Source organism: Staurois parvus, unplaced genomic scaffold, assembly GCF_062004578.1.
Source record: "Staurois parvus isolate SC_StPar_1 unplaced genomic scaffold, SC_StPar_1.0 ptg000780l, whole genome shotgun sequence".
NCBI classification, from domain to species: domain Eukaryota; kingdom Metazoa; phylum Chordata; class Amphibia; order Anura; family Ranidae; genus Staurois; species Staurois parvus.
The window spans coordinates 1,384,234-1,407,990 of NW_028318576.1; the positions used below are offsets into that span (position 1 = coordinate 1,384,234).

General features: G+C 39.5%; 1 protein-coding gene across 1 annotated transcript in view; it reads right to left on the bottom strand.

The window, feature by feature from the left end:
* Window positions 1–13,964: 13,964 nt before the first annotated feature.
* The window catches only part of CUNH1orf198 (chromosome unknown C1orf198 homolog), a 59,623-nt gene continuing 49,830 nt past the window's right edge, over window positions 13,965–23,757 (bottom strand). Inside the window, exon 4 of the mRNA XM_089654608.1 lies at window positions 13,965–22,701. Coding sequence (XP_089510734.1) covers window positions 22,645–22,701 — 57 coding nt within the window. The 3' untranslated portion in view covers window positions 13,965–22,644. The remainder of the gene's footprint in view (window positions 22,702–23,757) is intronic.

Genomic DNA, 23,757 nt, shown 5'->3' on the forward strand with positions numbered 1-23,757 from the left:
TTTGTATCACATAGAATTATCATTCTTAGTTCAAACGTTTTCCTTTCCTGAATAGTTCTGAAATTTCCTTTAAGAACTAAAACATGGAAGTCTTCCATAGTGTGGTCCAGTTGTGCGAAATGGTGTCCCACAGGTGTGCAAAAGTCATCTTCTTTATGTTCCTTGATGGTATGTCTGTGCAAATTCATCCTTGTTTGCAACATCTGTCCTGTTTCACCAACATAAGATCCTTTGCTACATTTTCTGCACTGGATAAGGTACACAACATTACTAGAGGTGCAGCTGTATGATCTGGAGATATTAAAGATCCATTTTGAGTGTCTGACACTTTTTGATGGATTGATTTGGTTGCACAGTTTGCAGCATTTTTTATTGCAGGGTTTGCTTCCATTATTTGTGACATCTTGATCAGAAGGAAGTTTCCTACTGATTAGTTTATTTCTGAGGTTGGGGGGTTGTCTGAAAGCCAGTATTGGGGATGATGGAATATTTATTTCAGAGTTCCATCCTCTGTTATGATGGGTTGTAAATCTTTGATTATTTTTCTTATCCCTTCTAGTGCTGGGTTGTATGTGGTTACTAGAGGTACACGGTTGTTTGTTTTTTCTGTTTGTACTGAAGTAGATTTCTCTTGGGGTTCTCAAGGCTGCGCTTATGCTGGTGTTGATAGTTTTGTCCTTGTAACCTTTCTTATGGAAGGAGTCTGCTAGTGTCCCGAGATGTTTATCTCTGTCTCTTGGGTCAGAACATATTCGGTGGTATCTAATGGCCTGACTGTGTATGACGGCACGTTTCGTGTGTTGGGGGTGGAAGCTAGAACTGTGGAGGTAGTTGCATCTGTCAGTGGGTTTCCTGTATATTGAGGTGTGAAGCGTATCATCCCTGATGTATACTGTGGTGTCTAGGAAGTTGACATGTGTGTTTGAGTATTCTATTTTTAGTTTGATTGATGGATGAAAAGTGTTCATCAATGAGTAAAATTGTTTTAGGTTTTCTTCACCTTCTGTCCATATGATGAAAATATCATCAATATAGTGATAGTATCTGTATGGTTTTTGTTTCATGGTGTTCAGAAATTTTTCCTCCAGGTAAGCCATAAATAAATTGGCATATTGGGGTGTCATTTTACTTCCCATCGCAGTACCCATACATTGAAGATAGATGTCTTTATTGAAAGCAAAGTAGTTGTGTGTAAGTATGAATTCAATGAGCTGTGTAACATCATTCTCACAAAACATAAATACGCTGCTTAGGATAAGGATCTGTGACATGCAGCTAATCCATCCTTGTGAGGGATATTACTATACAGAGATACTACATCCATAGTGACTAGAAGAGTATTGGATCGTAATTGCTGTATATTGTTGATCTTGTTCAGAAAGTCAGTTGTGTCTTCAATATCCCTGGATCATACAGCTGCACTTCTAGTAATGTTGTGTACCTTATCCAGTGCAGAAAATGTAGCAAAGGATCTTATGTTGGCGAAACAGGACAGAAGTTGCAAACAAGGATGAATTTGCAGACATACCATCAAGGAACATAAAGAAGATGACTTTTGCACACCTGTGGGACACCATTTCGCACAACCGGACCACACTATGGAAGACCTCAATATTTTAGTTCTTAAAGGAAATTTCAAAACTATTCAGGAAATGAAAACTTTTGAACTAAGAATGATAGTTCTATTTGATACAAAAGATAACGGCCTTAATTTGGACATGGGATTCCTCACTCATTATCCAACAGTTTTACGACCCCCTCTGTGAGTGTTGTCCCCCCCAGTCTTTGCTTTTGCTGCGTCTTATCTCTAGTCTAATCCTAGTCTTATAACCATTGCTGTGTACATTTGTTTGTGTGTGTTTCTTTCTGTTTTTTTTTTCATTTCCTCCCCCTTTCAACATCTCTTCTAACATTCTGCTCAAACTTTGTATAGTAGTACTGCCTGGACCTTTAGTGCACTAATACGGCTACAATCACCTCAAGCACTCTCTCAAGGGATTCTTTTCCCTAGGTGCATTATTTTACATTTAGAAACATTGAACTGCAGTTCCACTGCTTTGACCAATCTTCCAGCAATGCCTAATCATGTTCCATGTTTCAGACACCTACATGGATATCAATCCTTTGACAAAGCTTTGTACCATCAGCAAAAAGACATACAAGTAGTAGGACATAAAAGTATTTAGTCAGCCACCAATTGTGCAAGTTCTCCCACTTAAAAAGATGACTGAGGCCTGTAATTGGCATTATAGGTAGACCTCAACTATGAGAGACAAAATAAGAAAAAAAAATCCAGACAATCACATTGGTTTATTTGTAAATAATTTATTTGCAAATTATGGTGGAAAATAAGTATTTGGTCAATATCAAAAGTTCATCTCAATACTTTGTTATATATCCTTTATTGGCAATGACAGAGGTCAAACGTTTCCTGTAAGTCTTCACAAGGTTGGCACACACTGTTACTGGTATGTTGGCCCATTCCTCCATGCAGATCTCCTCTAGAGCAGTGATGTCACTGGGCAACACAGACTTTCAATTCCCTCCAAAGGTTTTCTATGGGTTTGAGATCTGGAGACTGGCTAGGCCACTCCAGGACCTTAAAATGCTTCTTACAAAGCCACTCCTTCGTTGCCCGGGTGGTATATTTGGGATCATTGTCATGTTGGAAGACCCAGCCACATTTCATCTTCAATGCCCTTGCTGATGGAAGGAGGTTTGCACTCAAAATCTCACGATACATGACCCCATTCATTCTGTCCTGTACATGGATCAGTCATCCTGGTCCCTTTGCGGAGAAACAGCCCCAAAGCATGATGTTGCCACCCCCATGCTTCACAGTAGGTATGGTGTTCTTTGGATGCAACTCAGCATTCTCTCTCCTCCAAACACGACGAGTTGTGTTTCTACCAAACAGTTCTATTTTGGTTTCATCTGACCATATGACATTCTCCCAATCCTCTTCTGGATCATCCAAATGCTGTCTAGCAAACTTCAGACGGGCCCGGACATGTACTGGCTTAAGCAGGGGGACACGTCTGGCACTGCAGGATCTGAGTCCCTGGTGGCGTAGTGTGTTACTGATGGTAGCCTTTGTTACGTTGGTCCCAGCTCTCTGCAGGTCATTCACTAGGTCCCCCCGTGTGGTCCTTGGGTTTTTGCTCATCGTTCTTGTGATCATTTTGACCCCACGGGGTGAGATCTTGTGTGGAGCCCCAGATCGAGGGAGATGGTCTTGTATGTCTTCCATTTTCTAATTATTGCTCCCACAGTTGATTTGTTCACACCAAGCTGCTTGCCTATTGCAGATTCAGTCTTCCCAGCCTGGTGCAGGTCTACAATTTTGTTTCTGGTGTCCTTCGACAGCTCTTTGGTCTTCATCATAGTGGAGTTTGGAGTGTGACTGTTTGAAGTTGTGGACAGGTGTCTTTTATACTGATAACAAGTTCAAACAAGTGCCATTGATACAGGTAATGAGTGCAGGACAGAGGAGCCTCTTAAAGAAGAAGGTACAGGTCTGTGAGAGCCAGAAATCTTGCTTGTTTGTAGGTGACCAAATACTTATTTTCCACCATATTTTGCAAATAAATTCTTTCCAAATCAGCCAATGTGATTGTCTGGATTTTTTTTCTCATTTTGTCTCTCATAGTTGAGGTCTACCTATGATGCCAATTACAGGCCTCCCTCATCTTTTTAAGTGGGAGAACTTGCACAATTGGTGGCTGACTAAATACTTTTATGTCATACTACTTGTATGTCTTTTTGCTGATGGTACAAAGCTTTGTCAAAGGATTGATATCCATGTAGGTGTCTGAAACATGGAACATGATTAGGCATTGCTGGAAGATTGGTCAAAGCAGTGGAACTGCAGTTCAATGTTTCTAAATGTAAAATAATGCACCTAGGGAAAAGAATCCCTTGAGAGAGTGCTTGAGGTGGGAGAACTTGCACAATTGGTGGCTGACTAAATACTTTTTTGCCCCACTGTACCCTATCCAACAAACCTTTAGTTATATCACTTACATATAGATTAACCACTTCAAGTCCGGACACTTTCACCCCCTTCCAGTTCAGGCCAATTTTTAACTTTCAGTTCTATCACATTTTGAGTGACAATTACTGAGTCATGCAACACTGTACCCTGTTGAAATTTGTATCCTTTTTTTTTACACCGATAGAGCTTTTTTTTTTTGTGGTGTTTGTTCACCATTGAGTTTTTTTATTTTTTTACTACATAAATAATTTTTTGCTTTGTTTTTGTTATAAAATTTTGCAAATATATAATTTTTCTTCATAAATCTTGGCCAAAATGTATTCTGCTACATTTTTGGGGTACAATTAACCCAAAATAGTGTATATTATTTAGTCTGTGTGAAAGCTATGGAGCCTACAAACTATGGGATACATATTTGAAAATTGATCAGTTGAGACCCTAAAATGCCGGACGCTGGTATGACATATAGCAGTGATCAGGACGCTGGTATGGCGGTGATCAGGACACTGGTATGGGGTATGGCAGTAATCAGGATGCTGGTATGGCATATGGGGTGATCAGGATGCTGATATGGGGTGATCAGGAAGCAGTGCAGGAACTGCCGATACAGGCTGACATGCAGGTACGGTCAGGGGCGGACTGACAACTCATGGGGCCCCTGGGCAATAGGGGATCATGGTGCCCCTGTGTCCTTGCCCAAACTCAAAAAAGCCTATGAAAAAGGTACCAGGGGCATCTCATGGGGCCCCCTTCTGACCCCGGGCCCTCGGGCAGTGCCCGAGTTTCCAAATGGTCAGTCCGCCCCTGGGTACAGTAACCCACATCAGCAAAGCTTCCCGTCTATATGCAGTGGGCAGATGGGAAGAGGTTAAATAGAACAAGATCTACTATAGAGTCTTGGGGTACACCACTAGTGACTGATCTCTTTTCCAAATGAACTCCACTTTGCAAACACAATCTAGTATCTATCCTTTAGGAAGCTGCATGTCTATGGAACAACCCAAGGTTTAAGTCCTAGCTTGTAGAACTTTTGTATTAGATCATTATGTGGAACTGAATCAAATGTCTTGCTGAAATCAAAATATTATATGTCCACAGCACCACCCTGGTCCAAAACATTGGTAATATAGTCACAAAATACAGTCAGATTAGTCTGAGATGATCTGCCCTCAGGAAAGCCATGCTGCTTTGGGTCCAGAAAATTGTGCATTTTTAGGAGATCAATGATCCTTTTTTTCAGGAGCAATTCCATTAACTTGACTACAACAGATATTGTAATTGCCAACTTCTACCTTGCTGCCCTTCTTGTGAACAGGTACAATATTAGCTGTCCGCCAGTCATGGAGAACTTCTCCTGTAAGAAGAGATTGATTAAAAAGAACTGTTAATGGTCCAACATCTATACCTCAAAGTTCTCTTAGAACTCTGGGATGAATACCATAAGGACCCATTGCTTTATTAACCATTAGCCGCCCGGCCAATGGCCGTTTGGCGGCTTCAGATGTGCTTCTCCACTCCGGGTGCACGCCATTTGGCGTGCTCCCGCACATGCGCCGTTTGCGCTAATGCAGAGCGACGCAGCAGTGCGATCTGTCACCGGCCGTGCACCTCGGACACGGCCGATGACAGATCCGAGTACCGGCTCCCGTTGCTGGTACCATGTGATCTGCTGTGACCAATCACAGCAGGTCACATGACAGTTGTATACAATGGATGGCTTCATTCATGATGCCATCCATTGTATACTAGTGCCTAGCTGTGAATGGTCACAGCTAATCACATGCACATGTTAAGCAAATTGTGTAAAAAAAAAAAAAAATACTGATCACTTCCCCAAAGTAATACAATGTTATTATGGTAACATTGTACTACTTTGGTCATAGTAAAATATGAAAAAAAAAATCTTAAAAAAAATAAAAAAAATGTAATAAAAATTTAAATATAATAAAAAAATAAAAAAAATATATATATTTTTTTTTCATACTGTCACCAGTCAGTGTCCCTGTTCACCGCCATGCCAGTTTTATGATGACGCTGTACTGCACTGGTGACAGTATGTAAAAAAAAAAATAGTGAAAATAATTTTTTTAATTTTTTAATTTTCCGAAAAATTATGACAAAAAAATACAACTTCAAAAAACTCGCCATGCCTCTTATGAAGTACGTCGGACTGTCTACTCTGCAAAAAGGGGTCATTTGGGGATATCTGTACTATTCTGACATTCTTGGACCTCAAGAAATTAGATTGGCCGTCAGTACTTCAGGATTGATCAATATTCAGATCTATACCATAGTTTGTGAACTCTATAACTTTCCTACAAACTAAAACATACATCCTAATTTGGGTTATTTTCACCAAAGACATGTAGCAGAATACATCTCGGCCTAAATTTATGAAGAACAAATATTTATTTGTAAACTTTTATAACAGAAACAAAGAAAAATGTGTTTTTTTTTCAAACTTTTTGGTCTTTTTTTGTTAATTTAGCAAAAAATAAAAACCTCAGCGGTGATTAAATACCACCAAAAGAAAGCTCTAGTTGTGTGAAGAAAATGATAAAATTTTAGTTTGGGTACAATGTTGTATGACCGCGCAATTGTCATTCAAAGTGTGAGAGTGCTGAAACCTGAAAAATGGCCTGGGCAGGAAGGTGTAAAATTGCACGGTATTGAAACGGTTAAGCTTTAAAAACAGAGGGCTTTACTTGCACACATTTGCAATTATATGTGGAAGTTGCGCTGCCTCACCAAGTCTCATCTGTGGAGTGCAGTTCTAACTCTTTAACTTGAGTCTCCAAGTTGGGGCATATATAGCAGTGGATCTATTAAAGGATAAGTTCACCTTTGGGAACTTTACTTTTTCCACCTGCCTTAAGGGTGGAACAGGTAACATGTTCCCAATGCTGCAGTCTCTGCCTGTCCTCCTCCTCTTCCCTGTGACAGCAGTATGGGGGATAAGTCAAAAGCATGTCCTTCATTCACAGAGTTCTGGGCATGAATCAACTACAAGTCCTGATAGCCTTAGCACCTGTCAGCTTGTAGTTCTCAATGAACTACCACGGCGCTGTTAACCGTTTCAATACCGTGCAATTTTACACCTTCCTGCCCAGGCCATTTTTCAGGTTTCAGCGCTCTCACACTTTGAATGACAATTGCGCGGTCATACAACACTGTACCCAAACTAAAATTTTATCATTTTCTTCACACAACTAGAGCTTTTTTTTGGTGGTATTTAATCACCGCTGGGGTTTTTATTTTTTGCTAAATTAACAAAAAAAGACCAAAAATTTTGAAAAAAAAACACATTTTTCTTTGTTTCTGTTATAAAAGTTTACAAATAAATAATTGTTCTTCATAAATTTAGGCCGAGATGTATTCTGCTACATGTCTTTGGTGAAAATAACTCAAATTAGGATGTATTTTTTAGTTTGTAGGAAAGTTATAGAGTTCACAAACTATGGTATAGATCTGAAAATTGATCAATCCTGAAGTACTGACAGCCAATCTAATTTCTTGAGGTCCAAGAATGTCAGAATAGTACAGATATTCCCAAATGACCCCTTTTTGCAGAGTAGACAGTCCGACGTACTTCATAAGAGGCATGGCGAGTTTTTTGAAGTTGTATTTTTTTGTCATAATTTTTCGGAAAATTAAAAAATTAAAAAAATTATTTTCACTATTTTTTTTTTTTGCATACTGTCACCAGTGCAGTACAGCGTCATCATATAACTGGCATGGCGGTGAACAGGGACACTGACTGGTGACAGTATGAAAAAAAAAATATATATATATATATTTTTTTTTTTATTATATTTTATTTTTTATTACATTTTTTTTAATTTTTTTAAGATTTTTTTTTCATATTTTACTATGACCAAAGTAGTACAATGTTACCATAGTAACATTGTACTACTTTGGGGAAGTGATCAGTATTTTTTTTTTTGACACAATTTGCTTATAACAAAGAATTACTTTGCTATAAGCAAGCATTTACCTGAATGAAATCGATTCATTCAGCTTTTTTTTTTTTTTTTGTGCTTAGCTGTGATTTGGTCACAGCTAATCACATGACATGTGCATGTGATTAGCTGGGACCATTCACAGCTAGGCACTAGTATACAATGGATGGCATCATGAATGAAGCCATCCATTGTATACAACTGTCATGTGACCTGCTGTGATTGGTCACAGCAGGTCCCATGGTACCAGCAACGGGAGCCGGTACTCGGATCTGTCATCGGCCGTGTCCGAGGTGCACGGCCGGTGACAGATCGCACTGCTGCGCCGCTCTGCATTAGCGCAAACTGCGCATGTGCGGGAGCACGCCAAATGGCGTGCACCCGGAGTGCAGAGACACATTTGAAGCCGCCAAACGGCCATTGGCCAGGCGGCTAATGGTTAATTGATTCTTCCTGTCAGTATATCTGCTTACCCATACATCCTGTATGGGCAAGTAGATATACTGACAGGTCTACAGGAGACCTGCAGGACACCAACAATTTGCTGATCACTGGTGCAATGGTTTACAGGCTCCTGGAACAAAAAATAATAAATGCACATTTTTTTTTCCTGCAAAAAAAAAGTGCATATATTATTTTTTGTCAAAAGGTGAACTTCTCTTTTAAAGACAGGTATGCCTGGAGGAAGCCCATTCCTCCTTTAAAGACTCAGCGACATATTAGAAGCCCAGCAAGAGCACAATGGCAGCTGAAGCCATTCAATGTGTCTCCACACCAAACCCATCGAGCAAGCTATACAAGAATGGCAACAGCCCCCATTTATAACTAGCTTTTAAAGAAAGGTGCACATGGAAGGGAATTCAACAGTACAAACAGAAGATTTCCCAGCACACTTACCAGCGAGCATGTTTTATGTGTGTATGTACTGTATGTATACTGTATATGTATATATATGTATATATATATATATATCATGTTTCCCTCTTATCTCTCCCCCTGCTGAGCTGTGTCACTGAGCTGTGCAAACAACTGGCTTATTTAATTGCAGTGGACATTGACCCTCTGTATTTGTCCTGATAACCATTGTCCCTGGGACAGATAGTGGTAGAAAATCTAAAATTTGTGAGTTGTAGCCATTTTGGCTATTCTTCTATCCATTCAAATGGTAGTTTTTCGCTTTCTTCCACGTCTTTCAGGTTTTGGTTGCCATTTTAAAGCATTTGCGATCATTTTAGCTGAGCAGCCTATCATTTTTCTGCACTTCTTTATATGTTTTCCCCTCTCCAATCTATTTTTTAATCAAGGTACGCTGTTCTTCTGAACAATGTCTGGAACGACCCATTTTCTCAGAATTTCAGAGAGAAATGCACTGTAACCAGCATGTACAACATTTGCTGGATTCCTTCCATAAATAAGGACAATAATTGCCACCTGTTTTTCAAAGAATGAATGACCTCACTAATAGAACTCCACACTGCTATTATTTTGAACATGCCCCTTTCAATTAGTGATTCAATTACACAGAATCAGCAGCATGCATGTCATGACTGTTGGGTCTGTTGGATTTCTATTACTCTATTACACCTGCTAGTAAATTATTTGCCATATAGAAATATCATTTCTACCAAAAACAGTGATCAGGTTAATGATGTCTCACTGCTATTATTTTGAACACAATTGTATATATCGGTTTTGGATCATTGTCATGTTGGAAAAGTGCACGACGACCAAGGGCACAGAGTGATGGTAGCACCTTCTCTTTCAATATAGAGCAGAACATCTATGAATTCATGATACTATCAATAAAATGCAGCTCCCTGACACTAGCAGCACTCATGCAGCCCCACAGAAGGACACTGCCACCACCGTGTTTACCTGTAGGCACCATGCATTTTCTTTGTACTCCTCACCTTTGCGACACCATACAGTTTTGAAGCCATTAGTTCCAAAAACATTTATCTTGGTCTCATCACTCCAGAGTAGAGTGCCAGTAGTCTTCTTTTTCAGCATGGGCCCCAGCAAATTCTAGGCTGGCTTTTTTGTGCATGGGTTTAGGAGAGGCTTCCTTTGTGGATGACACCTATGCATGCCATTCCTCTGCAGTGTACGCTATATTGTGTCACAGGAAACAATCACCCCAGTTTGGCTTTCTACTTCTTTAGCTAACTGCAGTGAACTTGCATGGCGATTTTCTTCAACCCTTCTCATCAGAAGATGCTCCTGTTAAGGTGTTAACTTTCGTGGACAGCCTGGACGTCTCTTTGAGATGGTTGCAGTTCCATCTTTGTTTACATTTTTTGTATAACTTTTGCTACATTATACTGACTCATAAGTAAACCTTTGCTGATCGTCTTGTAGCCTTTACCTTTCTTGTGTAAATTAATTTATTTCTCAGGCCTTGTGACATTTCTCTTCCATGTGGTGACAGCATGAAATGGGAAGGGGTTTTCTTTGTTAAATAACACCTTTTTATAATCAACTGTCTGCTGGACATCTGTTTAATTAATAATCATACTCACCTGTAGTTGAATTATTGTTAAGATTGTGTTGTCTAAAATTTTAGCTTTGCTTCTAAGACTTTCATAGGAGTGTATTCATTTTTGCAATATGGTCTGGAATTAATTTGTTAAGAAAATACTTTTTTGTGTGTGCAAATTAACAAATCTTGTTTGCAATCAATGGCCCACATTTGTAGTATAGTGTCCAGTAGAAAATGTTGATTCTGAAAGGAAAGGTTTCCTGACAAATGTGTTGGGGTGTACTCATTTATGCTGAGCAGTGTGTATACACACACATACATACATACATACACACACAATTACTGAATATATTTTTTGTTTTGAACAAAGGAGGTAAATGTGTTTAACTACTTGCCGACCGCAGATAGCCGAATGACGGCTGCACTGCGGCCGGCCAGTTCTGGGTGGACGTCATATGACGTCCTCCCAGAACGCGCTCTCCTGCGCGCCCCTGGGGTCACGCACCCGGCGATCTCCATGATCGCTGTGTTCTACGGACACAGCTGATCACGTGATGTGGTAAAAGGACAATCACAGCGGCCTTTTACCACGTGATCAGCCATGTCCAATGACACGCTGATCACCGGGAAATGCAATTGCCGGTTCTCGGCTGCACTTTCCTCACGCCGTCAGATTGTGAGAAAAGTACTGCCGAGAACCGGCAGTTGTTAGAGCAGGGATCGGCACCGATGATCAGTGCCCTGATGATTAGTGCCCTGATGATCGGTGCCCAGCAGTACCACCCACAAGTTCCGTCCACCTGTGCCCAACAGTGCGCCCACTAACTCCGCCCACCTGTGCCCAGCAGTGCGCCCACTAGCTCTGCCCACCTGTGCCCAGCAGTGCACCCACCTGTGCCACCCAGCAGTGTCACACGTGTGCCCAGAAGTGCCACCCACCTGTGCCCACCAGTGCTGCCAGTCAGTTGCACCAGTCAGTGCCCAGCGGTTGTGCCAGTCAGTGCCCAGCAGTGCCGCCAGTCAATGCCCAACAGTGATGCCAGTCAGTGCCACCTATCAATGCTGTCTATCAGTAGCCATCAGTGCCACCTATCCGTGACACCTCATTAGTGCTGCCTATCAGTGCCGCCTATCCGTGCCACCTCGTTAGTGCTGCCTATCAGTGCCCTTCAGTGCTGCCTGTCAGTGCTGCTTCATCAACGCACATCAGTGAAGGAGAAAAATTACCTGTTTGAAAATGTTATAATAGAAACAAAGAAACTTTTTTTTTTTTCAAATTTTTTGCAATTTTTTTGTTTATAGCACAAAAAGTAAAGCGCCCAGTGGCGATTTAATACCATCAAAAGAAAGCTCTATTTGTGAGAAAAATTGATACAAATTTCATATGGGTACAGTCTTGCATGACCGCGCAATTGTCAATCAAAGTGCGACAGCGCTGAAAGCTGGCCTGGTAAAGAAGGGGGTATAAGTGCCGGGTAGGCAAGTGGTTAGATACTGAAGGGGGTTAATGGCCATGTGGTATTAATGTGTCTATGTATTAGTGTACTGGTAATGGCTTTGCCATTCTTTAAGAAAGTGCTGTGCCTAGCACAAACCATGTCAGAACAGAACTGGTTCCTGCTGGCTACTTTAATAAAAGCAAATTAATTTGCAGCTCATTGTGGGTCATTCCTTATATGAATACAATTCATTTATATATGGTTGAAAGAAATCCAGTGCCTCATTAATCTTAGGGATTTTTTGTTCTGGATTTTTCTTTCCATGACTAAAGGAAAGGATTGATGGTATTTCCCTATTTTGGGGTTACACTTCCCACTTGTAGTTACATAGTTAGTCTGGCTGAAAAAAAGATAAAAGTCCATCCAGTTCAACCATTAAAAAAAAAAAAGTTATAATCCTACACCCACAGTTGATCCAGAGGAAGGCAAAAAAACCCAGCAAAGCATGATCCAAATTGCTCCTGCAGGGGAAAAAATTCCTTCCTGATCCCCCGAGAGACAATTGGATATTCCCTGGATCAACTTTATCTATAAATGTTAGTATCCAATTATATTCTGTGTATCTAAGAAAGAATCCAGGCCTTTTTTTAAAGCAATCCACTGAGCTGGTCAGAACCAACTCTTGAGGGAGTCTAGTCCACATTTTCACTGGTCTTACTGTGAAGAAACCTTTCCGTGTTTGGAGATTAACTTTCTTTTCCTCCAGACGTAAAAAGTGCCCCTTGTCCTCTGTGATGACCTCAGGGTGAATAGTTCTACACTGAGTTCACTATATGAACCACTGATGTATTTATACATGTTGATCATATCCCCCCTTAATCTCCTCTTCGCAAGAGAGAATAAATTCAGTTCCTCTAATCATTCCTCATAGCTGATCTCCTCCATGCTTCTTATCAGTTTGGTTGCCCTTCTCTGTACTTTCTCCAGTTCCCCAATGTTCTTTTTGTGAATTGGTGCCCAAAACTGAACTGCATATTCCAGATGAGGTGTTACTAATGATTTGTACAGGGGTAATAGGATATCTCTCTCTCTGGAGTCTATACCTCTTAATACAAGAGAGGATTTTGCTCACTTTAGAAACTGCAGCTTGGCATTGCATGCATTATTAAGCTTGTGATCTACCCGAACTCCCAGATCCTTCTCCACAATTAATTCCCCCAGTTGTACTCCCCCTAGTATGTATGATGCATGCATATTCTTAGCCCCCAAGTGCATAACTTTACATTTATCAACATTAAACCTCATTTGCCACATAGTTGCCCAATTACAGTGCGTTGAGGTCGGCTTTTGAGTTGGAGACATCCTGCAAGGACGTTATTCCACTGCACAGCTTGGTGTCATCTGCAAAGACTGAAATGGGATTTTTAATCCCAGACCCTAAATCGTTTATAATAGTAGTAATGGAATGCCAGTAGCATGTCTGCAGTCAAGGACTATCTCCTGTAGAATCCACCTACTGTAGTGTGTCCAGTCTTTGCTTGTAGTATACATATACCGATCATTATGTGTGGCCCTTTGCTGATGCCAGAGGCTGCACTTGATGTGCCCTATATCAAAAAAGGTTCTAAATGTTCCTCTTGCTAGAGAGGTTCAAAAGCTTGTCTACTTGAAAATGTGTTTTTATTGCCATGTGTGTCACGGATGGAGGATATTGTCTCACTTTTTCTCGTCTGTGATGCTGTTAAATGGACAGGAAGTGGAAAGATTCCTGAGTAAGGAGAAATGCCAAAACAAGGAAACAGGCAGCAGTGAAAAAGTTGACCAAGCTTCTATCCCATCCCTATTCTATTCAAAATGAACGTTTTGTCTGGAGCTTGACTCCAGAATCACACCTGTGTTAATGCACACGTTAATGTGTGTCACATTAGGGCAGTCTATTTATTTTGCCAACCCCCCCAGCGTGGCCAAAACCACACATGATATTTTAACATACTAACGTGAAAAGTGTGGTCCTGACCTAAATGCTGGAAAATATATAGTATGTACTTATTACAAATATATTTTAAGAACAAATATGAAACAGGAAAGGATGCTTACGTCCATTCACTTTATTAAATGTTACAGTTTACAATATAAAATATGACAAGAAATCCATAAAATTTGAAAAAAAAAAACAAAAAAAAAAAAAACACATAGGGCACGAGCACCCAGGCACCTCCGTGTCTGCCCCCACGCATAGTAACAGAAATACCAAGGCAGCAGAGGAGAGAACGTTAATCTTTTAATACTTATTCTTCCACTTTCAAAAGCCTGCGATTCTTTACTTTGGTAAAGCAAAAGGTGCAGATGACCATGAACATTGACAAGTTATTTAACAGAACAGGTACTGAATGAGTACAAAGTTATACAAACAATAGGCCCATCAAGCATTATATTTGGCGTTAGACAGTGGCCTCCAAAATATCTGACACATAATCTGCCTGTCTAAACGCCTACCTATCTTTTTGTTTCATAGGAATAAAAACGTTAAAACATTACCTACATCACTGATGAAAACTACTCTCTTACAAAAATCAATTTTGACCTTAAAGTTTATTCTTTTTGCTTCTTAAGAACTTTCCATATCACTTTTGACTATTAAATATTTTGCCAAGTCTCTGTTCGCTACAGAACCTTTGCAGGAAGGACCCTTAGCAGGAACAGTGTAAGAGATGAACGCTGCAAAATTATGGTAGCCTAATGATACATCCACGTACCACTCAACGTCAGGCTGAGCAATGTGAATACAAGTAATGCCCTAAAGCAGGGGTGCTCAATCTTTTAAAAAGTGGGGCCACTTAAGTGATTTGGTAACTGGTCGCAGGCCACAATGAAATGAAATGATTCAGAATTTCAAATTTTTTATTGTGAACAACATAATGAACATTTCCTCCTGCAGCCGCTGAATGCCGGTGGGAAGGAAAGAGTGAGAAGTCAGCTTTCAGTGGTTGCAGGAGGAGAATGGAGGGGATTAGTTCCTGTACATGGTGCTGCTCCTCCTGTCCAAGTGTAAAACAGAATTTGACAAGGAAGGTGCAGGACCTCCTAGAGCATGAGGCAGGGTTGCATTTACGACCCTTGACACTACACCAGTGGTTGGGGGTTGTAGTAAAAACACATCTCAACTATGGAGTTTTACAGCCCCCAAACCACAAATGTAAACAAGCTCTTACTGTCCTGAGTCCCTTATAAGTCTGCTTTCACATTGATTCACTGCAGTTTATCAGCACTGTGGGTGTAGTGGACCTGTTGCTTCCCTGTGGGTTAGCTCGCTTTGCCATAGACTTCTATTATATCTTGCATGTGTAGTGCACTTTCTGAAAGCAAAGCAAAACAAAACTCCTGCATTCACTTTGGAGGTCAAGGGCCATTAGTGCCCTGTGGACCACAGGTTGAGCACCCCTGCTCTAAAGTGACTCAAAGAACACTGGATTTTTTCATACATTCACTCACATTTGTATCAGATGAACGTGCATGCTTATTACTAGTTGGCAAAAAATATACTACCTGAAATATATAAAATATATAGTTTGGTCAGCTGAAGTGGATGGAGTAGCCTACAAGTTTCCATTGACACGGGGCTGCTGACTAATCTAGCATTTTTGTTATGTTCATGGTTAATTTTAAAATCAAGTATTTGTCAAATGGCTAACCAAGCTAAAGTGAAAATTTTCATACTTAAAAAAACACGCTCTCCAGGGCATATGGCTAACAAACCAAAAAAAAAAAATCACCCTTTACTCCGCCTGAACATGTTTTACCAACCCCCCCAATGTATGTAGAACATGGAGTGTACTATGAAAGCAGACTTCTGTTATAAGCATCCAACAAACTTAATAAAATAACTTAAATGGTGTGTGTGACCCTTCCTACGACAGCCATCAAACGGTTATATTTACAATTTAAATATAAATTGAAATGCAATACTTTCATTTTACAATGGTTATATGTATAAATTGTTACAAGGGATTGTGAACAGAGTAGTGAAAAAGCAGTAAGGTGTTGCACACAGTAGCAATCATGTACCAGCTTTAAGCAGGTTAGTGTAGTTGTAATAATGAGGGCTGATGAGTGATTAGTTAGAGCACATTAATACTCTTTGCACTGCTTTTTAAAAAGCCAACTGTATTGGTTAAAATAGATATAAAAACAGCATGTAACTACAACCAATGCAAAACTGAAGGTTCAGCACAGTCTTAAAAATCTAAGGCAAATAATGTATGTATATAAAGAACAAAATAGCTTTTTTTCTCTTAAATACACATTCTAGCACTGTCTAGAAAATAATACAATAAACAGTTCTAGATATTTTATGATCACTAAGTGTTGATGAACAAACAAAAAAAAATCAAAATATAGAAAACTGTTTGAGGATATAAAATGCCTTTTACATATCAAAAACAGCTTGTATAAAATAAAAATATTTGTGGGTTTGAAAATATATATTTTTCACCCATACAGCCCAGGTATGTCAAAGTTAGGGTTTATATACATGCACTCTGCCCATTCTACCTGAACTGCATTTACTATAAATATAGCGCAGACAGGGAATGTATAATCCCACTAAGGAATGCATGCAAAATCCTTCAATGTGCTTAGTAACCTCAGCGAAATTAGTAAAACAATTGCATGACTTCTCCAGCATAGAAGGTTCAACCCCCTAAGTCTTGTAAATACCTGAAAACTTAAGCTGTATGGTTAAAAAAAAAATAATGCTGAGCAGAAAATCTTACAGAAAACAAAATCCCAATTAACACCTGTGTAATTGGACGGGATAATTCCTAAAGCATGCAAAAACTAAGCTGCACATCAAAAAAATTCCTTTATTTTACTACAGAATATTTTATTCATAAGAATACCCTCCAACACTATATATATATATAAATATGTAAATGCCTTATATCCAGGAATTACAGACCTTATTCCATGTACAACATATAAATAGTTCTTACACTTTAAAAGCACATTGAAGTATATGTCCTAAGGATAAATGATGACACCCATGTCACCACATGCATCTCGATGAAGGTAATATTCATTACCTGGGGCTGGAATGAGGCAGGACGCAGTGTACAAGGTGCCGCTTCTGTCATTCCTCCCCAAAACATTTAGGGACCGTTCACACCAGAACATGTGCGGAAAACCTGTATTCTGCATGCATTTCCTGCACCACATTCAAAATGCACTGGTGTACAATCTGCTGCTGGTGTCCATGGATTCCTAATAACACCCCAAATGCAGATCAAAAAGTTTGTTTGTTTGCAATGGATCACATGGTACAGCAAAAACGGAAATGCTCATTATCATACGCTTTACCTTTGACTCTTCTATCCAGCCTTGTTTATTCACCTGGCATGTGTACAAAAAAAAAATCTCTGTATACAGAACTTGTTATTTTATAAATGCTTCCCTGAAAGCTGGTAAAGCAAGTTTTAGGTTATGTTGACTATAGGTATGTTTTAAGAAAAACTATAAAATGGAAAAAAGAATCCTCTGGCAGACAATTGTAACGGTCAATGTATAGAATTAACTTTTCCAATCCTCTATTTTGTGCTGTTCATTCTGATAGCTTGGTGTATGCACTACATACACAGATCATACAAACTGATTGGGCACATATAAAAACAAATCTGTTAATCAGCTGGGAATGTGACCTCAGGTTGTCCAATGTATTTCAAAGTAAAATAAAAAAAATTAAAAAAATCCAGAAATATAATAAATAAGGGGCAGTTCAAAATTCTTCACCAAGCTACAGTCACCCAAACCATCAAAAAACACACAGGGGATCTAGGATATGGACATAAAAATACAATCAAACTTTCTGTTTATGTATAATGTAGGATACACATGCAAAAGACTGGAATGGCCATTAGTATCGGAAGAAATGAGAAATACATAAAATGCCTCAAATTTGTACTACACTTAAACTGACACACTAATGCGATCTTGAGTGACTACCTGAGCAAGCTGAAGAGAGATGTTTTCTCTATATTTACCGTATGTAGCCCTGGTTAACAATCCATATACAAAATATAGCATACCATGTTTGAGCAGGTTTCAATATTACCCCTTTCACACCTAAGGGTAAAAGAAATCTTAATGCCCAAGTAAAATTTTGCAACTTTGACATGTGTTAGTAAAACTGTACATATCATCACAACTACTTTGTAGATCCAGGTGAATTATACCTTGGTTTTTTTTCAGGACAAAATTGGACTGTCATTTGATGGTAAATTGTAAAGAATATCTCTTTTTTTTTTATTATCAAAGGAACATTTTTTTTAAACTTAGCTGTGTGTTTCTTGTTCCTACCATAACCTACCATCAAAGAACAACCCAAAATAAATTATCTAGCGCCTGATAGCAGAGATACCACATGTGTATGTTGTTGCTTGTAACCATATTACGATCCAGAAAGAATAGTGCACATTTTGTTTTCTTTTTTTTTTTCCTACCTAAAACACATTGCCACCAATACTAATTTAAAAAAAACAAAAAAAAAAAACAAAAAAAACTTGACCTTGACCCAAAACACTAACCTGGCAACTGACCTAGATCAAACCTTGATCTAAGTATTTTTTATTATTTATTTTTCCTTTTTTACAGTTTTTTCTTCTCTCTGCAAGGAGAGAGAGAGATGCAATGCATCTCTCTCCTCCATTCAGAAAGAAAGAAAACATGGGCGGGTGAGTGGGCTTCACAGTGATTGAGCACAGAGAAAGCCAATCAGAGGCTATCACAGTGATCGAGTAACCCAGAATCGGGAGTTCCAGGTCCTGATCGTTCGTACAGGACCTGGGGCTCTCAGTGACAGAAACAAGCCCAGTTCTGTGAGGCCGCATACTTGTATGACGTAGGCACCAAGGGGTTGGATTGAACACCAGCCAAGAAACATGCATTGTCCTGTATATCCAGTATTAAATGTATGTTTCTGTGAACCCTGGTTTCTTACCTGAAGATCCTGCCAGTAATTGCACTTCCTGTTGTTGGCAGACAACACTAAGCCACTGTCTTGCAATCAGCAGCAGCCTCGTCAGCCGGCCGTGTGCCCTGCTTCAGTTGGGATACCTATTTGATAGGCAGTCTCATGGCTAACTGAAGGAGCTCACACAACATGCCGACAGTCACTGATTGTGATGTAGTGGCTTAGTATTGTCAATCTGCAACAGAAAGTGCTGTTACTGGAAGGAGCTCCAGGTAAAATCATTCCACCCAGTTCACAAAAACAAATGGAGTATAATGGCAAACATACTGAAAAACAGATTAAGGGTTGGTTCACATCAGAACATGATGTGGGAGAGGCAAGCTCCATGCAAGTTTCAAGTACCACTCTCAAAACATACTGCTTGTGCGATCTGCTGTGGGTTCCTAATATATTCCTAATGACACCCCAAATGCAGGTCGCAAACACAGTCTGTTTGCATCAGATTGTATTGTACCACGATGCAGTGCATTTTTAAAAAGTAGTGAATGCACTACTATTTTTTTCTACCATTCAGTGCAATTTCAGCCCATTCAAATGAATGATCTGAAAATTGCACCGCACTGAATTGCACAGGAATCACACAGGAGTCAGCTATTAGGGATTACATACAGTCATACCTGGCTTATGCAAGAATTGTTCTCTTATTTTCAACTTGAATCGAGTGGTGAAATGTCACCTGATGTCTGATACACACCATATTTCTGTGTCTAAGGATGCAGGGTTTATGGTCAGGCACTTTCGCAGGTGACAATTTCACATCATGTCTCAAGCTGAAGAGCCAGAGTAAGTCATATTTTGCTTTTGTCATCTGTGGTCAAAATTGCTCAATTGTGTCCAGAACCAAACTGTTCATTGTGTGAAAGTCTGATGGAACTGTTCACACAGCCTGCATGTTGTATCAGAATGTTCGACTTTAAAGCGCACTGATCAAGATATTAATGGCGGAATCTACATTATGTGTCACTGTAAAGCAAAGCATAAACAAAGAAAACAAAATGTACGTGAATTAAATGTAAACTAAATATAAGTTCACCATTTGTTATTTAATGTTATACTGCATATCAGAAAATCTTGTCTTATTTGGTAATTCCATTCCGATCAGCAGGGGATCAGCTTATAGATCCTTTCCTGATTGGAACACAGAGGGTGGATGACACATCTGTGTCCACTCAGTTTTTTGAGCTGCTGAAAGGGTGAATGGGAATAAAACAGACTCTGCTGTCCATTTACACCCAACTACCCTCCAATCCACCTGAACAGAAGTGGACGGATCCCCTTAACTTTTTTGTTTTGTAATAGCAGATCGATCCGGACCTGGAGGTAGGTGGGTGTAAACAACACACGTCTGTTTGCATATGCCTATCCATGGGGATACATAGACCATCTGATCAGGTCCACCTGAAAAACTGACATGCGGCACTGACCTGATCACCCATGTAAAAGGGGCCTAAAAGCTACATTTTGGGTTTTTTTTTAATATCTATACAAATTTAGAGTATCACTTGTTAAAACTGTAAAGAAAAGCTTATTTATTCTATGTATACTGCTTTTTGCCTTTAAAATATATTTTATAACAGATTGCAGTTAGAGGAATTTATCAAGACTGGAACAGAAAGAAGATCGAGCAGCTGTGCACGGCAACCAATCAGATTCTAGCTTTCATTTTCAAAGCTTAATTGAACAGGCTGAATTGAGAAGCTGATTGGTTACTATGCACAACTGCTCCAGTTTTAGTAAATTCTGCCCAATATATACCTCAATTCTGTAACATAGCGAATTAAAGTTATTGCCATATTCATTGGCCCATGGCTGAATGTGAAAATGGCTTTCAAACTTAAATGGTTATAATATAAAACTTACTAAAATTAATCTAAAATGCAAAACTTTTTATTATATCTCTAAGGCTAGGTTCACACTAATGCGGTGCAGCACATCGCATGTGATTCGCACAGGAACCGCACCGCATTCCTGTGCGAATCACGTGATTTGTGCGCGGTGCGACTGGAGCCTTACATTTTTTATGGCTCTAATCTCACCGCACCAAAAAGGTGCAGGACCCTTTTTTGGGTCCACACTAGAATCGTATCGCATGGGTATTCACACCTATGCGATCCGATTCTGCACATCTCACTTACCATTCACACCCGCATCGGTTCGCATGAACGGGGTGCGATTCTGATGCGGTGTGGAATTTGCACGGAAGACGCTACAAATTCTGCATCGCATCAGTGTGAACCCAGGCTGAAACATTTACTTTGTGAAAAACAAAAGGGTAATGTAATTTGAAATAGACAGATCATTGTTTTTTGGATCGTAAACGGTTGATATGTTTGTAAAAATGCATCATAGTAAAAACGTAAACAGCTTTGCACGGTTTGTGTTATTGGAAATCAAGACAGAATGTAATATGAAATCTAGGAATCAAAAATAGTTATACCAGTATTACCACTGTAATGGTGGGGACCCAGAACTACATATACTCATATCCTAGTAAGATATTTTTAAACCCTGTTACTTGAGAAAAAAAAAAAATCTATACTTCAGCTCAACCTCAAGTATGTGGTGTCACATCTCCAAAAGTTTAAAATCAATCTACAGTCTAGTTAATAAATGATTCACTACCACCACTGGTACAGAGCTCAATATGGCAGTGCAATTTTGTTTCCTGAATACAGATCTGGATTGTCCACATAGGTAGGGCACTAGAAGGTGGCTTCCCTATATATTACCCAATTTGCACTAGTAATGCAATGGTTCTAAGCAATAAAAAACAAAATGGGGTAATTTAACTGGGATACAACTCAGATCTCCCAAACCCTTAATCCCTTGCTGCCTGCATATGGCAGCAAAGTGGGCAGGCTGTAACACCTACACGCCACACATATGCGTACATGGATGGCAGAGTTTTCTGTGCTGAGAGCATGCTCACTATGTCCTCCTAGAACAGCTGTCAAAGATCAGGAGTTGGCAGGACTGGCCCTCAATCATGTGCCCATTGTGACAGACAATCACAGTGGTCACATGATCGGCTGGTCCTTCCTGCTTTGGTTGCAAAGGGCTGGGCAGCAAGTGGTTAATAGGTTTATTTAGAGAGTTAAGATTTTGACAACACAGAACTTTATGGAATGTTCTACACAACTCTGTCATCTGTATCTTTAGTGCTGGGTTGGAAACAGAAAACAGAATGCTCAAGTATTAACTCCTAATCCCTTGGTGGGTACCTGGGTTTTCAGGCAGAAGTGGCATTCTTATCAATTCTTGTTGCTAAACCCTTCTTCAATTGAGTAAATGCTAATATATAAATACCTGTAATAATAATATTTTACATAGGGTTCTTAAAAACGGAATATTTTTAGTTCTGCAATGAATTAGCCCATAACTCCAAGCTGAATTAAGGCTCACATACAGTAGGTTAGTCCAGCAATATTACCAGCTAGTTTAAATGAGTAGTAACAGGCAATTTTGGTTTTAGCTTCCCTTTAAGGGCGATAGTAAAATGCCACAAAACGATTTTCTCAATTACTGTTCAAAAAGGTAAATTTAAGAAGGCCAATAGTTTAGGCACCTTTTAAAAAGAGCTTGACTTTGCAAAAACAATACATAAAAATTTTAACTAACAAATACTTCACAAAATGATATAAAATAATGCATACAGTTTTACAAAAAGCTGTCTAGGAAGGCAAGAATTTGCAGGTTACAAGGAAACAATTTGCACATGACTCCGATCGGTCTGACAGCAGCCGTTGTTGTTACCAGTTGTCAAGGAAATCAAATCCTGTCTTCAAAAGGACACTGCTGGTGTTAATCTGTAAAGGAAAAGAAAAAAGACTACCGTCAGACAAAAAACAAAAAGTATGAAAAAAAAATAATATAACAAGGTATGAAAAAGCAGCTACCATTTGTTTTACTTGGCTATGAATTTCAAAAAATTACAGTTGGCAACATAAAACTTCTAGAAAAACAGTCTTGGTTTGTAAAGTAAACCTCGTAACATTTCCTTCAGTCAAAAATAACTTATTAAAGGATTAGTTCACCTTTGCCAAAAACTGCTTATTCAGGTAAGGGGCATCTGTAAATAAAATGAATAATGCCCTTGCTATAGGTGTAGGCCATTTATATACCTCCCAAAGCTCGACTGGAATACTCCCAGGACTTTGCCAAGTGAGGTCTATTTAGTAGTGCCCACCTCCAGCATCACAGAAGTCAGCTTTTTTTCTGATTCAAACTCCCTCACATGTATCCTGGGAGAATTGCAGCCATACTTCATGAGATACATAAATTACCTACGCCTTTAGCAAGGGAATTATCCAACTTTAGTTAGAGATGCAACATTTTTTTTTTTTATCTACAGCCACCCGTTACCTGCATAAGCAATTTTTAGGTAAAGGCGAACTAACAAATTTACCGTAGATGTGCATGGAGGCTGTTGTAAGCTCTCCTCCTCTCTCCTCACACTCTCTAGCAAACCATGGAACCCTAGTGCCCAACCTGTGGCCCTGGGGCAATATGCGGCTTTTGGCACTTTTGAGCAGCTATCAGAGGTCCTTTATCTCTTTTACACTATTTTACTTTTCTGTTTTCAATCCTTTTTCTCTGACAATGTGTTTAATGGGTCTAGCTGAGGGAATTATCAGGAAAAGGGGGTGGTAACCTTTTTTAGGCCCCCTTTACCTCATGAGACTGTGGTGGTGGAGTAATAAGCCCCATTATAATTGATTTTATAGGGCTTAACATGATAGGCCAATTAGGGTCACATGATAAGGAACCTTCTGCAATACTGGGGGTCAGTTAGGGTCATATGACCCCTCAGAATGTTCTACAAGACTCAGGGATCAGTATTTCATACTGGTCGCCAAAGATCA